General features: G+C 36.2%; 1 protein-coding gene across 1 annotated transcript in view; it reads right to left on the bottom strand.

Moving 5' to 3' along the window:
- LOC124358293 overlaps positions 1–8,710 on the bottom strand; it is a 208,662-nt gene extending 199,952 nt beyond the window's left edge. The window contains 1 exon segment of the mRNA XM_046810591.1: positions 8,514–8,710. Within this exon segment, the coding sequence (XP_046666547.1) occupies positions 8,514–8,589 (76 nt within the window). The 5' untranslated portion in view covers positions 8,590–8,710.
- Positions 8,711–19,254: the final 10,544 nt, after the last annotated feature.

Below are 19,254 nucleotides of genomic sequence, written 5' to 3' on the forward strand. Positions count from 1 at the left end.
TTTACGCTGTAGACGAAGTGGCAGTTGGTAGCAATATTCGATCCTTTACCTACAACTTTTTGCTATCGTAGACTACACACGGGTTATGTTGTCGGTTGTAATTCTATATCTGTCAGTACTGTCGCATATTACAAATTGTATAATACATTTGACAGCATTTTAATAATTAATTCATCCGATAACTCTGTTTTAGTAATATCCAATCTTTTATCTCCTGCCTCACGTAAATCATATAGAAAATATCCTTCAACATTTTATTTGTAGTGGTATCAGTGTCCATATTCTTTATCTTCTATTTCGGTGGTACACCTGGGACACGTAATCTCCACATAGGTCAGGGGTGATCCACTGTGACGGGAACCCATGGTAAATCGTTTGTGTTGATAATGCATGCAGAGTAAATTAATTCACGAAACCATTATTGGCCACCGACTATTGATGGCATAGCGCCGCTGTAAGAATTTTACATAATGCCAGGCTGAAGAGAATATTAATAGAAAAATGTTCCAGAAACCCACTGCCTAATTTATATTCTTTCACAAGTAGACCGAAGGCTGATTTAGAGGATCCTGCCGGGGAGGCGGGAGTGAAAGGTAGATTCGTGAAATCCTATGAGAACCATTTTGAAAACTTTGTCCTTTATTTCGTGTACTCTAGCCAACGCAATTTTATAATGTATATTTTACAATTTAATTAAGATTGCACTTTATTATAAAATAAAACTAGCAGAACAACCACTACATCGACCTTCTATTGAACTTTAATACTGAAAGTTATCGAGATTAAAAATAGTTTTAACTATGAAACGTAAACTAAGTTGAAAAATGAAGGACTAGGCGAATAAGATTCGATCACTCACTATGACTTTGAGATGAAGAACAAACTCGCAGGGCCATAGGCGTCTGTTCCTCCCCTTCCGGATCCCTCATTCCGTCATTTGTTTCAATAATGTACCGTATGATACGGAATGTGCTAATATTAATTCCTCCTTCTTTACATGCCTAAGAACTAAGTAGGCTACCTTTAATTGTTCTAAAGTAAAAATAGTTTTCTGCTTTCACATATTATATTATATATTATAAATATCCATCGTCGCTTGGATATTATTTAGTACACAACTTGATATATTTTTGTATATAAACTTCCTAGTACTTCAAGTTATTTTCGACAAATGAACATCATAGAAATCCTTTAAAATTAATATGTTGTTCCTTTAACATTTAATGATACAACAGTTCGAGATCCTGTTAACGGTTCAAATCAACCATCGATAAATTATAAACTATCATGCAGCATAAATACAAGTTGTAAACTCAAAAACTGTATTATTACTAGACTAAATATATGTTTTCATAATTAGTAAAACTTATTAAACTATGTTAATCAATAAAACTGAATTATTATTCCGTAAATATTTTTGTTATTTGTGTGACCCATGTATTGATTAGGAAATGTTCTATAATATTCCTGATATTTTATAAACGTATGTTACAATTTGGCTGGTAAATGTTTAGAGAAAATTAATACATCAAAGTAATAAGTACTTACATAAGTAATAATGGTTTAAAAAGTTATAATGTTATGACAACTTTTACAGTATTTCAATAAGTAATCCATCTGTTAACTCTGTTCATTGAGAGCCCTATGTCTAGTAGTTTGTGTGACTAGGGAGTGATAGTTACAATACACCCAACAGACCCTAAATTCCCATTAATACGTAAGCTAAGGAGGATAAGAAAGAAATCTAATACCCCGTATTGTATCTTTACATTAGAGAATATGTATTGGCAGTACAGCAAGTTCCATCACCATATCCGTCAACGTTATTACATAAACTTAACAAGATGTTTATAGTTTGATCAGCTGCGTGGACCAGTTTGTTGATTCGCGTGACGCACTACATCAAGGTGTACGTTAGTTATGTTAGTATCTCCTTGATACTGAAGAAGTTTACGATGTAGACGATATCATCTTGGATATACTACACTGTATAATATAGAGAAAACCTTATTCTCCTGAAACTACAACACAGGAGGAGAGTCCCCAAACACCTGCGTACAAGTTTATGAGCTACGTGGATCAGGTTATTTATTCCCGTGACGTATTACATAAATGTGTACGTTCTGTTTGTGTCTTTAAAAATATAATTTTAAGTAAAAGTGTAAAGAATAAATCAAAATCTTTCACTTTGACCAGATAGATTTCTCAGATGACGCTAATACTTGTTTGGAAGAGAATTCACTCGAAATCCTTATTTGTATAAATATCATATTGAAAACCTATTAGCGACTTATCAAAATAAGTTAATCCGAGATCAGATTAGAATATTAAAGCTACTTTAAATAATATATTTGTGTCTGTGGAATATAGATCACGAGAATGAGTATGTTGGTGGAAAGTCCAAAGCTGTCACATTTTGCACGTTCTATGGCACGTGGCGGTTATCGCTCTGCCGAGGAAAGTCGACACTCGGCCGAGGAAAGTCGGCAGAACTTAATACATACGTTGTATCTGAACACGTGAAACAACTAATCCTTTATCGCAACGTTAATTGGCTGAGAAATGTTAAACCCTGAAGCTAACTGAACAAAAACCAATTAAGATAGTGAGTCACCTCCCACTATCGGTCAACTCTTAATTGGCCATGGAACGTGTTCCACATCGGCTTCTCTAGTGTAAGGTGAAATTTACTAGCTGAGTTGAGAGGCTCTTTGTCATGACTCTTGTATTTAATTTCTTGTATGAATAGTTTGGTATTATCCTATTTCGCCGAGGCCACTATTTCGGAAGAGTTTTCTTTGCCAGAGACCTAAACTAACTACATTATTAGAAATAAAATGCTTTAATTGACTTCCTGAGAAAATTACATGTCATTATTACGGTCGGTTTTTTTTTGTTTTCTGCCTCCCAAAAGGAAGCGATATCGGCGAGAAGTAGGCCACCCTGTCCCTATCTGCTAATTGTTATTACGCAATATAAATATGTTTAGATTAGGTTATCATAAATATGTTACTAATATATGGTAATAAATATGGTACTACGTATCTCGAGGAATCTTTTCTTTCTCACCAGAAGTGCGGGGTGGCGCCGAAGGCATGAACCTTTACGGTATCAGATCGTGTTGAACGATCTGGCACGTGATCTAAGACCGAGAAATTACCGATCAGAAATGCCTCTGGGTATCAGTGTGGGCTTGAGTGGCGCCTTCCGCACTTCTGCGAAACAAAGAGACACATCCCTTGCGATAGTACCTAAATTCAAGCTAAGATCGAGTGAGCGCTCTTTAACTTTTTGTATTCATAACACGTACGCATGTATTTACCTAATTATATAGCGTAATAATAAATAGTATATAGGAATGGAGTGGCCTCCTTCTCACCGACAGCGCCTCCTTTTATTAGGCAGAAAACAAAACCGATCGTCATATTGACATTCAATTTTCACAATAAGTCAAATAATGAGCAACTTAACATGCTTTCCAATAGTTTAGCTTTTAAAGGTCCCTTATGAGAAAAAAACCTTCAAAAATAGTGGTCTCTGGATAATACCAAAATACCCTTCTATCTCACAAATATCGTACAAAAGATATGAACTGGACAATCAAACATTGGATGTCAGAGCCGCGGCTGACGTGGACGTTTAAGAGTAGCTCTAACTCAAATTCCATTCAATGAGAAGAGGTTATTTGTCGCCTTCTCACTCATCTTATTTGACAGTGTTTTCTACTTGGAGTTCTTGAGATTTATTAGCGTTAACAATCTTGCAAAATGGTCGCCATAAAAAATATTAATGATGAAATATTTGCGAATCCAAACTAACAATTAGCGCAGTAAAAATACTAAATTACACCCGGGCTCACTCTGCTCCTCGATTCCTCACCTTTTACTCTGCATGGTGCGTTACACACTAAATAACTGGTAGTGACAGAAATATTTCAGAAAAGATCATTATTTGAGGTAGAAAGTTCACAATTCTTAGATTGAAACTAAACCCCACGGACCCACTAATTTATTTGTTCAGTGAGTAACCTTTTAAATAAATTATGAAAACTTAAAAACTCAATTTCTAGAAACACTTTTTAATAAAAGAAATTGTAAATAAACTTCTTTTGCATTTAAATCTGTATTTGACATGTTACGGTTACAACAAAATAAATTACATGTCAAGGTATAATTTATAACTTCCGCGAGTATTCCATTTCGTAATTGGACACCGTAAGAGTTGAAAGAACTTTACTGCACGTTAAGTTATGTTTATTACACCTCGCATTTACTATTTAATTAGTATTGAACAGCCTGCGTTAAAAGGGATTAAACTAAGCGTCAAGACATATTTTATACCTTCCATAGATATGCTATAAGATCATTAGACAAGTTATGTTACAAAGAAAGACATCTTATATGGAATCCTTGAGATGTTAATGTTAATGTCCTGAATATCGGCATGTCTATGTCTCTCTGCCTGCAGATATATTTGATTTACTGTAATCATTCAAGATCTTTAGAGCGTCACAATGGTTATCTATCACACAACCCCTGAGATGTTAATGTTAATATGCCGAATTCCATCATATACTAACGAGTATCTACCTGTTCGCTGATACACGTGGCTTACTGTAACCATACAATATTTTTTGAGCGTCTCAATGATTATCAATTACCCAACCCGTGAGACATTAATGTTAATAGCCTGAATACTAACACATAAATATCTATCTGTCTGTTGATATACGAGGCTTAATGTAACCATACCTGAGTTACAGCATGTTTAATATGGCTGAATATAAAACAGAGAGATCACACTCATATAGACAATTAGAATAGAATATGTATTTAATTCCTTCCATAGTTACATAGTTTTATACACATTAACAAAAATTGCTCAGAATTTCTAGCCATGGGTCAAGAAGAGATGGCTAGCACGAAAACACAATTTTTTTGGAAATATGTAAGGTTTTGGGATTTTAATGCTGTGAGATAACATGTTAAACATATTTGGACCTATAAAAATAAAAGCAAAAGTTTTTCGCATATAGTTTTATTAATTTTTGGTCTCATGTAAACAGAGTTGGCAGCAGCAAGAGTGTAGAATTGAAATTAAAATTCCTCCAGTGCAGTTTTCCTGGGCTAAGGGAATTATCGAATACAGTGACCCCATGTTTCAGTGCAGAGTAGAATAAAATAGAGTAGAATAGAATAATTATGCAAATGGCGTTCGAAGACATACACACGCTGTATTGCACGATGTTTACAGAGATTTTAAGCTTATTCTTGGACTAGGGATGACAAGACTTTCATACACTGTGTTTCACGGTGTTTATAGTGGTTTTAAGCGTATTGATAGACCAGGGATCGCAAGACTTTCATACACTGTATTACACGATGTTTACAGTGGTTTTAAGCGTATTGATAGACCAGGGATCGCAAGACTTAAATACACTGTATTGCACGAGATTTATAGTGGTTTTAAGCTCATTGATAGACCAGGGATCGCAAGACTTTCATACACTGTATTGCACGAGATTTACAGTGGTTTTAAGCTCATTGATAGACCAGGGATCGCAAGACTTACATACACTGTATTGCACGAGATTTACAGTGGTTTTAAGCTCATTGATAGACCAGGGATCGCAAGACTTACATACAATGTATTGCACGATTTTTACAGAGGGTTTAAGCTTATTGCCAGACCAGGGATCGCAAGATTTACATACACTGTATTGCACGATGTTTACAGAGGGTTTAAGCGTATTACTGGACCAGGGATCACAAGACTTACATACATTGTACTGCACGAGATTTACAGAGGATTTATGCTTATTGCTGGACCATGAATCGTAGGACTTTAGCACACTGTATTGAATGCATGGGGTTTACTGTGAGAGTTTCTGTTTATTGCTGGACCATGGATCGAAAGATATTCGCACACTGTATTGCACACGATTTACAGAGCCTTTATGTTTATTACTGGGACCATGACTCTCAGGATTTTCATACACTTTATTGCACGATGTTTACAGTGGTTTTAAGCTTATTGCTGGACCAGGGATCGCAAGACTTACATACACTGTATTGCACGAGTGTTTACAGAGGGGTTAAGCTTATTGGTGGACCAGGGATCGCAAGACTTAATACACTGTATTGCACGATGTTTACAGTGGTTTTAAGTTTATTGCTGGACCAGGGTTCGCAAGACTTTCATACACTGTATTTCACGATGTTTACAGTGGTTTTAAGCGTATTGATAGACGAGGGATCGCCAGACATAAATGCACTGTAATGCACGAAATTTACAGTGGTTTTAAGCTCATTGATAGACCAAGTATCGCAAGACTTACATACACTGTATTGCACGATGTTTACAGAGGGTTTAAGCTTATTGCTGGACCACGGATCGCAAGATTTACATACACTGTATTGCACGATGTTTACAGAGGTTTTAAGCTTATTGCTAGACCAGGGATCGCAAGTCTTACATACACTGTATTGCACGATGTTTACAGAGGTTTTAAGCTTATTGCTGGACCAGGGATCGCAAGACTTACATACACTGTATTGCACGATGTTTACAGTGGTTTTAATCTTATTGCTAGACCAGGGTTTCACAAGACTTAATACACTGTATTGCACGATGTTTACAGAGGGATTAAGCTTATTGGTGGATCAGGGATCGCAAGACTTTCATACACTGTATTTCACGATGTTTACAGTGGTTTTAAGCGTATTGATAGACGAGGGATCGCCGGACATAAATGCACTGTAATGCACGAGATTTACAGTGGTTTTAAGCTCATTGATAGACCAAGTATCGCAAGACTTACATACACTGTATTGCACGATGTTTACAGAGGTTTTAAGCTTACTGCTGGACCACGGATCGCAAGACTTACATACACTGTATTGCACGATGTGCACAGAGGGTTTAAGCTTATTGCTGGACTAAGATCGCAAGACTTACATACACTGTATTGCACGATGTTTACAGAGGTTTTAAGCGTATCGGTGGACCAGGGATCGCAAGTCTTACATACACTGTATTGCACGATGTTTACAGAGGTTTTAAGCGTATTGGTGGATCAGTGATCGCAAGTCTTACATACACTGTATTGCACGATGTTTACAGAGGTTTTAAGCTTATTGCTGGACCAGAGATCGCAAGTCTTACATACACTGTATTGCACGATGTTTACAGAGGTTTTAAGCTTACTGCTGGACCACGGATCGCAAGACTTATATACACTGTATTGCACGATGTGCACAGAGAGTTTAAGCTTATTGCTGGACCAAGATTGCAAGACTTACATACACTGTATTGCACGATGTTTACAGAGGTTTTAAGCGTATTGGTGGACCAGGGATCGCAAGTCTTACATACACTGTATTGCACGATGTTTACAGAGGTTTTAAGCGTATTGGTGGACCAGGGATCGCAAGTCTTACATACACTGTATTGCACGATGTTTACAGAGGTTTTAAGCTTATTGCTGGACCAGAGATCGCAAGACTTACATACACTGTATTGCACGATGTGCACAGAGTGTTTAAGCTTACTGCTGGACCAGGGATCGCATGACTTACATACACCGTATTTCACGATGTTTACAGAGGTTTTAAGCTTACTGCTGGACTACGGATCGCATGACTTACATACCGTACACTGTATCGCACGATGTTTACAGAGGTTTTAAGCTTACTGCTGGACCACGGATCGCATGACTTTCATACACCGTATTGTACGATGTTCACAGAGTGTTTATGCATATTGCTAGAAAAACATCGCAAGCCTATTACACAACTAAAAAACTGTTTACATTTTGACTCCGATTTCACGCCTTCTCCACACTTATCCCAAAACTTTAGTAGCATTTTCTGAAACCTTAGAAGCCATAAAACCAAATATCTTAGAAATATTAATTTCATCGGTATTCATAGAAATATTTCCCTTTACCTAGTTTAAGATACCGGCTCACTGCCCTTTACAATTTAAAATTAAATTCCAATTAATAGAAAGTTCATGTGGAGATGAGAGTATCAATGATTATCAAATCTCGAAATTGCTGGTGTACAAAACAGAATATTCTATGATGTCCCTGTTACAAGGCAGGAAACTGCAAGGGAGGCAGCATATAATAGTTAAGTACATATATTTGTTCCGGGATTTTATTGTCTAAATTATGATACAATCTTGTCTATGCAATAGTGGTCTATAACCTGGTCATACTTTTCTCTGCAATATTTTCCTTCCACTGGGTAAAAATACATTCGGAGGTTTGAAGATTTAAGAAATGTTCCCCTGTTACGGAAAGTTATCTATAACGGCAGTATGTACTTTCACGTGTCAGGGCCTGGAAACACTGTGAACCCCTCCTACGTGATCACCCAGATGCATCACTGAGATGTGCCAAATATCCATTATGCATTATATTGGAAATAAATGTAGATCTAATCTTTCACTTTGACCGGGAAATTAATATTTCTCTTTGCCATGATTATGGTGCTAACACTAGGACTTGCCATTTGTCCTGTCGGCCCGGGATGACGTGATCTGCAGCACCAGGAGCAGTAGCACTGCCGCGATCCTGAAGTGCATCTTAGCCCGGCATGCTGTCACTGACACTGTACCTCACACTGCACTGTCACTCGCACTGGCACTGGCGTACATACTCGCGTCTCGCCGGCTCGTAGCGCACTGACTCTCTGGCTCTCGCGCTCTCTGTCTCTGACCTCCTTCCCTCGCCTACCAGTCACTGTGTGTCTGTTGTTATCCGTGTTGATGTAAACCTCACGTCAACATCAACAATAACACGGTTCTATTGAATTTGCTAGAAGACTGATAAATGACAAGTGGTTAACATTAATTTGTTAGATGTTCACTGGTCATGATTGGGCATATCATTCTTTCTAAATTGTCTTGGATCAGTTCTCCAAAGCCACTTCCGCTTTTAGGATAGAGGGTCTTGGTAACTTTTGACGTGACAACGTCTTAAATTAGGTTGCGGCTCGGAGTCACTCATGAAAAAGTGTAACGCCCGGTAACGTTACGATGCCCGTCCGTGGGTCCGCCGCACGGGATCCGCACGGAATAAAGCAGATAACTGTGGGTCCGCCGCACGGGATAAAGCAGATAACTATGTTTATTCGTGAAAATGTGGAGTGCTTAGATTCGTCATTTACAACAACTACAACAATAAAGGTAAATAATTGTACACTGATATTTCATTATCGTAAACTATGATTGATTGATTAATTGTTAGATTGACACAAAAGTTGAGAAACTGAGTGTATAGGTTATGTCATACTATTGACAAATGTTGATAGTGTTAAGTAAATTATTAGTTTAAATCACTCTGCAATCAATCGTAATTCAGTCGATTGAGAAGAAACAGCGCGTATTGCTAGTCAAACATTTAAAATAACAAATTATAACCTCTAACCTGTCATAACAGTGCGACCAAACAAACGAACTAAACCGACCAATCACCACGCGCGGAGTTAGAATTTAACTGTGTTTAGCAAGAATTTCAAATTCCAATTTTAGTAAATGTTTTATTCAACTTTACCATTTACAATAACAAATTTTAATTAATTTCAAATTATGTACAATGTTTTAGTAAACAAAATATATTTCTATAGTTAAAATTTGTGCAATTCTTATTTTCATTCAATTCCTTGTTCCTATTGTGCAATTTAATAATATTCATATCAATAAATGTTCTACCGAGAAAAAGACGTTGTCACGTAAAATCTTCGCCCGTAAAACCGACTTTACAGGCAACCATAATTTTTTATTTATAAAGATTGCACCACGATATTTGATTTCGATTGAATAAACTATTTATATTTCCCATGAAAATCCTTCACATTTATAATTTTATTAGTTTTTGGAACAACTAGAACGGATTTTTCAATTGAAAGTTCTGGATGATTGTGAATGACATTTAACATGCTGAGATTTTATGAACTTTTAAATATCGCTGTTATGTTACTATTCCTTTTTATTGTTAAATTGTTTGTGACGTTTTCGTTATAAAAGATGCTTGGAAAAGAATATAATGCTTTTACAAAGGAGTAGATTAACAAAAATTCATACACACACATATATATATATTGCACTTTCGAGAAATAGAACTGAATACAATGAAATCTAGCAACAATTATGGATTATTACCAGCGTCTTCACTGAGTGAACGGTGGAATGTTTTTCCACTTGTAAATATCTTAGTATGGTGTGTATGCATTTAAAAATATGTTATATGCAAGAACAAAATTTCGCAAACTAATGGTCCTAGTAAATTTATATATGAACGTATAATCATCATTAGGCCTGTGGTCCTCAACGGGTATAAAATAAATTAGGCATGGACCTTTTACAAGTTAGTTATAAGGTCTAATCTTATGTTAGAGCCTCAGTTATAGAGGTGAAGCCGTATTCTACAAATAGCTTCAGATATATTTTATTTATATGGGTTTAATGTTAATGAAATTTAAATACATTTTTGATAGAACCCTTCTTAATTGAGGACAGCATCACTTTAGCCTACAGATAGGATCTCAAGGGACTGATGCATTAATGAATTGTAAACCAATAGCAATTTGGCATGCGTACCAATAGCGTAAATGTACCAACAGATAGCTGGTCAGTAGGCCACCTGAATCATCAAGGAGTGAGAACTTCAGATCCAAATTCTAGTTTCACATACTTATCCTGCAAGACATTCAATTTATGTTTTGATTAGAACCAAGGTTGGTACAGACCATAGAACGTTAATCGAAGAAGATTATGTAACTATCTGAGAACAGCAGAACTATTAATAAAACCGCAGAGAATACACTAATACTTAAACCGTGGTCTGTTGAAGATCCAGTTTGAAACTAGACTCTCCAGATCGGGGCAACACTACTAATGGCTTTAAATATCTTCGTTGGCAGGCGGGCGGCGTTTTCAATATTATCTGAGATTTTCGGTCCTCACAGTCTCGTATTACTCCTAAAAACGATTAAAATCTTGATATATTTGGGACTGACTGTGGAATATTATTTTCAGTCAACAAGCGTTAAACTAAAACTGGCAGTTGTTATATTGCATTACGTGAATGTCTGTAAGGGGAGGGGGAGGGGTGGAGCTGTATCGTTATTCGTGAAGTTCAACTAATTAGTGATCAATATGACTCTGTAGCACGGGCTGTCAGCTTTTGATAATCCGATCTTGCCATCTGGTGAAGTTATTTTCCTTCCGGATTGTTTTTAAGGTTAGTTTATTTTTCTTTGATAATAAATAGCCTGGTATTTTGCAAATACTTTTCCTTTGTGGTCATATTAAAGTTGAATATTAAAAAATACTTGACGTGAAACACGATCTAAAGGAAGATGTAAGTATCCATCAATACAAAATTTAACTGTAACAGTTCTAACAAAACCAGGCTATTAGAGCTTACACTCCGTGCAAAATAGTGCGACTTCCTTACTTGCTGTCACTTTGAATTTCTTATTAAACAGTCATGCAATATAATACTAAACAAAGTGTCTAAAAAGTCCCAACCTCCCTATTAACTTCCTTATTAATAGAGATGAAGTGATTTACTTTGGGATATGTTTAAATGGCATACTGAAGGGTTTTTACGTATGAAACTTTTTTACCCACCTTCTGAAAATGGGGTAGTTTGGGGTAAGTTAACGTTTTTAAAGAGGAACTCCTGGAAGTAACACCTTATTTTAAAGTTATTCAAAAAATAAAAAGAACAGCACAAACTAGAAGTCTCTAATGTTACTCCATTAAATTCAGTGGCTAATTAAAGTTCGAATTGTTTTATAAAACCCAATCACTTATGCATAGTGATTGGGTGATTTTTTGCTCTTAAGCTCCTTGTACGAACTTATTTATTACAGGAATAATGCCGTTTCATAACGTTTCTAAGTATTTAACACCAGTTAAGATGCCATCAACAAAGAATGACCCAACAACTAAATTTCTCAAAATACCTGCACATACATGTATATTGTTGTGCTTGTTTCATATGGGCTTCAACCAGCAGTGGGGGTAACGTTTGCTCAATAACGGCAGTTGTGCCGATTGACTGCTTCATGCAAAGAAAAAGAAAAAGATCGCTAAAACAAATATCTGCAATATTAAGTAAATATTCTCTTCTATCTTCTGCAACATTTCCTCACAAAACTGAAGTCTGTGGTCAGGATTGTCTTTAGTTAATTCTTGATTCAGATGTACTTTGTATGGGTGGAACTTGTGATGCTTTAACACTTGATTAACACTTGATGTATAGTATCTTTTAAAATTCCATAATCAAGCGCAGTGAAACACGTGATTTATGTGAATTAGTGGTATAATTTTCTCAAACTTGAATTTGGAACCTCTTGTGTCTTAATAGCAGGGCACCCTGATCATGGAGCATCTTTGACACTAAAAAGTAGTTAAGAATTTGTTAACTAACCTCCTAATGTATGCCCTGCCTACTGGTCTATTCGGATAGGCAGCACTAAATAAACGAACTGCTTCATTAACATTTCTCCCAGCTTCACCATAAAACAATATCATCTTTAGTTTATCTTCATTTGACCGAGTAATTTGTACATAAAAAATAACAATAAAACGTAACACAGTAACTGGACTGAATGTGTCTCACATGCTAACTGATATGAATAAGTGATAACATGGAAACCCCAGCCATTGGTATTCCCAGCACTTCCTACTGCACTTAGGTCACACAAAACATAATCTAACAAATGCTATGTTATTCAAGGTTGTCGATGTTTGCTGATTCTTGTAATAACTTGTATAATGATTTGGTGTCGTAAGTTCTCAAAATAACTAGTGAGTGAATGTTTAAGCTGCCTTACAATAAATAGCTTTAAATGTAACTAAAATTGCGGGATTTTATAAAACAATTCACACTTTAATTAGCCACAAAATTTGATAGAGTAAAATTAAGAGACATATTTGTTTGCCATTCTTCTTCTTTTTATAACAGCCTACCCTTAAAGTGATTTGCTAGGAGTTATTTTAAAATGTTGACTTACTACCAAACTACTCAATTTTTGGAGGGGGCTCAAACATTTTCATACATCAAAAACTCCTCAGTTTGTGATATAAACATGCTTCAAAGCACATCACTTCGTCTCTGGTCATAAGAAAGTTAATAAAGAGGGGGGAGATTTTATGACACCCAGTATAACATGTAACATAAAAATGACGTGTAAATAAAAAAAAAAACATAATAAACCGGAACTTTCGTTTAATTTGTTAACTAGTAGTAATCTATTCAATAAATAACGATATCAAAATTAATAAAATTCAAAAACTTAATTGATGGAAGTGAACGGTGTTTTATTACATCAGTGAGAGACAGTGAAAAGCATATTACGTATTGTGAACCTTCATTAGAACAACATACTGATGAAGTATTTTTTAGAAAATTTTATCCAATTTTTAATAGCGTACATTTAATTTGTGAATTCTTATAGTAGGTGTTGCAGTGCAAATACGAATTAATTTTGCTAAGAAAAAATATAATTATCTAATGAAATGCAAAAATATTCTATGAAGCATACAATACATAACATACTCGTACATAACATATACAAGTATTGTTTATTTCAATTTATCAGCTGCATAGACAGTATTTTCTCATAATGTCACTCTAATTGTAATTAACCTGGTAGGAAACACAATGAAATAGTCACGTATTTTGTACTTTACATCATAACGTAGCGCATGTGACGGTTGAATATCGATAGCAACACTCCATTAGCTAGTAATAAAACCACTGTACTCTCTAGGAAAGTATGAACGTAAATACACGTATTTAATCCGCCTCGTCGTTAAAGTAAACCGTCAATAATCGTACTCTAGCTAAATGTTACTTTATTTACCGTTATTGGGGTTAATACGGCGTTCCACCTTCAAATTACATGAATTTTTCACATAATCATTTTTAGACTAATTAAAATAATGCTATGTTAAAAAATAGTGTGGTATCGGTTATTTTTCTCAGATGCATTATATTATGATATATTTATTCCTTCATATTATTTATTAAATTTTTACAAATTTTTAAGAAGGTTTATTTTTTTATTTGTGCTAATTCTTGAACCTTTTAATGTTTGGTACCTAGGTCTGTTGGAAATCAGAATTTAAATGTTCAGGGCCTAGTCCTGATGTTCAGTGACGACAATTAATTACTAGATGTTTTATTGTTGTCAGGGAACGTGTAAATCTTACGTGGTTCATTCATTCGATCAAAACCGTACCTTGACCTATTCTGTATTGTTCCATTACGTTTCAAAGAGGCTCTCTAATGAACCGTCATCTACAGCCCTGATATACAGTGAAAATTTTTCCTAATATCTTCTGAGATTTGTCATGGTCATTACAGAAATGGAAATTTCTGTATTCTATCCTATACCGCAGATCCGTATAACACATTTCACAATTACTCCAAATTGAATAGCATTGTGAAATATGAAGGTAAGAAAATTGTTGCTAGCATTATGGTGTTAAACATTAGTCTATGAGAGAACACCCCTCATTATCGTAGTAATCTGCCTGGGTTCTCCACAACTCCTTATAAGGGCCTACCAAAGAAGGCATTATTAGGAAAATTTATATGAATGGCGAAACATCCTCAGCTGTAATCATTGAAAGCTGCAATTTGTTCCTTATTGAATGACCTTCGAATGAACATTATTGTCTGTTACCATTGTTATTGCTGTTTTACACTGTTCTTGTACTGATATTTCAATACGTGCAATAGTTTCGATATAAAATTAATTGAAATTATTAGTAGTGAAATTAATTGTCTGACTATCGGAATTATTGTTGATGTAAATGGAATGCTTTACGTCAAATTTTGTTGTTGTGTTTTAATAAATTAACGTATGTTATCTTGCTATCTTATTTACATATATCTACACGCTTAACTACATTTAACTATTTATTGGTAAGTGTTATCATTAATGAATAACTGGTGGAAGCCGTTGGAAATAATTTAAATAAAGTATAATCTCTAAATACCTAGAAAACATTTTAAGTAGTTTGGTGATATAGATAAAGGGGTGAGAAAAGAACATAAAATGTTTAATTGTTATGGGTTTAAAATGTGCTTTATTGTCATGCTTTCTACAACAAACAAAAGAAAGGAAGGCTTAAGAGCATGGAATGGCAGGGTTATTAACATATAAGCTAAAGTGAAAAAAGAGCTCGGAGTGTGAACGTAGGGAACAAGTCTACATTGGTAGATGATTCAATGTAATTTAAGAGTGTTTCGTTACTTTGTCCTTCATTATAGCGACATATATTTTCTTTGGTTTTTTGGTCATGTTTGCCTTTTCTCATAAGTAGAGTTATTCGACACGAAGTCCGCATAACACTCTTGAAATCTAACATTTATGAATTTGTTTATTGTATACGGCGAAGCACATCAAATTCCCGCGTATTTCAAGAAACACTATTACAGTGGGGCACTAAAACGTTCTATAACTTGATGTAAAATCTCTCCAAGTCCTTAGACAGCAGTATCGACATCTTGTGCTGTTGGCCAATACTTTCCGAACAGTGATGCGCATACAGTTTAAGTGATAAAAAACAAAATGTGCATATACTTAAGAATAACATTCATAGAAATGAAGAGTAGGAAATTGTTGCAATCCTCCTTTGATTTCCCCTTTGTTCTTAACTCACGACCAACTCCAGAGTGACGTCACTGGTCAGCCAGACCAGCTTATTCTCCATGTTCATCCAAAAGTTACTTACATTTGTAGAAATTTGTGTAAAACCATGAAAATAATGTATTTGCTGAGTGTGACAAGAATTTGAAAGTCCTTCAAACACCTACGTAATTTAAACGATATCAGGCAGCAAAACATGGAACAAGCTTAGGTAATTTCATGACGCAGTCTTCATCGATCATCAACTTCTTTTAAGCAGTTTTAAGACTGTCGACGTCTCCAAAAATATACTCTAAAGGTTTTCTCAACGTTAACGCAGTGATTAATATTGGTATATATTTTATTTTAATGTAACGTTTAACTCTAAAATACTGCAAGTTCTCAAGTTATCACAGTGTTAATTTGTTTCATTGCTTCAATGTACACAAATGTTATTCTGAATAGAAACCATCAGTTCAAAGGGAAAACGTTTGTAACTTTGTTAAATTAGTTCTTATTATCTCTCGTACACTACCGAGTAGTTTTATAATTTTTGTATCTTTCAACAATAAGTTTACAGTCACAGTCGAAGAGAAGGGTATCACATGTCTGGTACTATTAGAATTCTTTAACCACGAATAGCTGAAGTGATGGACATGAGCGGAGGAGTGCGATAGTCAAGGAAAATGAGATTAGAAACTGAAAGCCGATGGAGAGTGTTTCCACGAAGGAGAGGTAAGAATTGCTAATGCCTAATGTAGTAACTGGACTTGAGCAGAAATAGGAGACCTGTTACAATCCGGTCGCAGTTGTGGCGCTCAGGTTTTCACACAAGCTCACAGTTATTTACCTTTAAAACAACAGCATTTTAACTATATACTATACTTCTGAGTACATTGAAACTCGAATACTGAAATAAGCTCACATTATTTTATTGTAATAGAAACATTATATCTAAGTGGTATAAGTGGTATTTACTAACTGTAAGCTAATGTAGTGTTTATCAGCAATGTAATGTTTTTTTCAGATCTACGTTTCAGAACCGTATAAACAACGTCTAGATTTTGGCGGTTCATCTTATAAAATATCTGGATATCCATGTAGGACTTGTTGAACCTATGCTTCTCATTATTAACTCTTCACCTGTTCATCAGGGATCCATGAACATGTAAGATCAATGTCAACAACTTTCTGTTTAACACGATAATTCACGCGGTAATAAGTTGATAATGTCATTGAAAAAGCTTTATCTTACTTAGGATTAGATATTACGATATAAATTACGAGTATTTTATACTTAAAAGTATACATCGACAGAACTGATTTCTTATATCTCCTTTATCTGAATAAAAGTTTATTTAAACTTCATTTCAATTCTGCAACTTATTTGCATCACTTACAACTGATTGTTAGAAACAATATAAGAACCAACCTTGACATGTAGACGATACGTGTTCAATTGTGTTGAACTTAATGCAATAAACCGCGAGCACCTGCAAAGTTTGAAGCTTTACTCTCACTACAGAACAGCGAGTCGAGGTTTCCAAAATTCTTCAAACAATTTTCAAAGAGTTTTCAAAATTAAAAATGGTGCATAAGAGCAATGTTGAAAATGACCAGAAGGGAATCTTGTCAGTTGGTTTTTAAAGAATTAGGCTGCCACAAAACCTAAAAAATGAGATAAGTGCTTACACTTTTAAAAGACTTTTAAGAGAGTATTTTGTAGCAAAAGGCTTTTATAAGAAGGACTTTATACAAGACTGTACTTTCTTTGTTATATATATTTATTCTTGCTTTGATGTGTTCAGTTGTATTGTAATTTGAACGAATAAATAATAATAATTATTATTAATATTATTAGTAGTAAATGTGCGGGCACTTGGTCTCGTCATGCCCAGAGGGACGCCATACACCAACGTTAGAGGCAGGCAGGCAGTAGTGGGTGTTGAACTTAATGTAATAAACCGCGAGCACCTGCAAAGTTTTAAGCTTTCTCTCACTAAATCACTGCGATGTCGAGGTCTAGTAGACATTGTGCGGGCACTTGGTCTCGTCATGCCCAGAAGGAAGACATACACCAGCGTTAGAGGCAGGCAGGCAGTAGTGGGTGTTGAACTTAATGCAATAAACCGCGAGCACCTGCAAAGTTTGAAGCTTTACTCTCACTACATAACTGCGATGTCGAGGTCTAGTAGAAAATGTGCGGGCACTTGGTCTCGTCATGTCCAGAAGGACGACATACACTAACGTTAGAGGCAGGCAGGCAGTAGTGGGTGTTGAACTTAATGCAATAAACCGCGAGCACCTGCAAAGTTTGAAGCTTTACTCTCACTACATAACTGCGATGTCGAGGTCTAGTAGACATTGTGCGGGCACTTGGTTTCGACATGTCCAGAAGGAAGACATACACCATTGTTAGAGGCAGGCAGGCAGTAGTGGGTGTTGAACTTAATGCAATAAACCGCGAGCACCTGCAAAGTTTGAAGCTTTACTCTCACTAAATAACTGCGATGTCGAGGTCTAGTAGAAAATGTGCGGGCACATGGTCTCGTCATGTCCAGAAGGACGACATACACTAACGTTAGAGGCAGGCAGGCAGTAGTGAGTGTTTAACTTAGTGTAATAAAACCGCGAGCACCTGCAAAGTTTGAAGCTTTACTCTCACTACATAACTGCGATGTCGAGGTCTAGTAGAAAATGTGCGGGCACTTGGTCTCGTCATGTCCAGAAGGACGACATACACCAGCGTTAGAGGCATGCAGGCAGTAGTGGGTGTTGAACTTAATGCAATAAACCGCGAGCACCTGCAAAGTTTTAAGCTTTACTCTCACTAAATAACTGCGATGTCGAGGTCTAGTAGACATTGTGCGGGCACATGGTCTCGTCATGTCCAGAAGGACGACATACACTAACGTTAGAGGCATGCAGGCAGTAGTGGGTGTTGAACTTAATGCAATAAACCGCGAGCACCTGCAAAGTTTTAAGCTTTACTCTCACTAAATCACTGCGATGTCGAGGTCTAGTAGACATTGTGCGGGCACTTGGTCTCGTCATGTCCAGAAGGACGACATACACCAGCGTTAGAGGCAGGCAGGCAGTAGTGGGTGTTGAACTTAATGCAATAAACCGCGAGCACCTGCAAAGTTTGAAGCTTTACTCTCACTACATAACTGCGATGTCGAGGTCTAGTAGACATTGTGCGGGCACTTGGTCTCGTCATGCCCAGAAGGACGACATACACCAGCGTTAGAGGCAGGCAGGCAGTAGTGGGTGTTGAACTTAATGCAATAAACCGCGAGCACCTGCAAAGTTTGAAGCTTTACTCTCACTACATAACTGCGATGTCGAGGTCTAGTAGACATTGTGCGGGCACTTGGTCTCGTCATGTCCAGAAGGACGACATACACCAGCGTTAGAGGCAGGCAGGCAGTAGTGGGTGTTGAACTTAATGCAATAAACCGCGAGCACCTGCAAAGTTTGAAGCTTTACTCTCACTACATAACTGCGATGTCGAGGTCTAGTAGAAAATGTGCGGGCACTTGGTCTCGTCATGTCCAGAAGGACGACATACACCAGCGTTAGAGGCAGGCAGGCAGTA

The sequence above is a fragment of the Homalodisca vitripennis genome, chromosome 3 (assembly GCF_021130785.1).
Source record: "Homalodisca vitripennis isolate AUS2020 chromosome 3, UT_GWSS_2.1, whole genome shotgun sequence".
Taxonomy (NCBI): Eukaryota; Metazoa; Arthropoda; class Insecta; order Hemiptera; family Cicadellidae; genus Homalodisca; species Homalodisca vitripennis.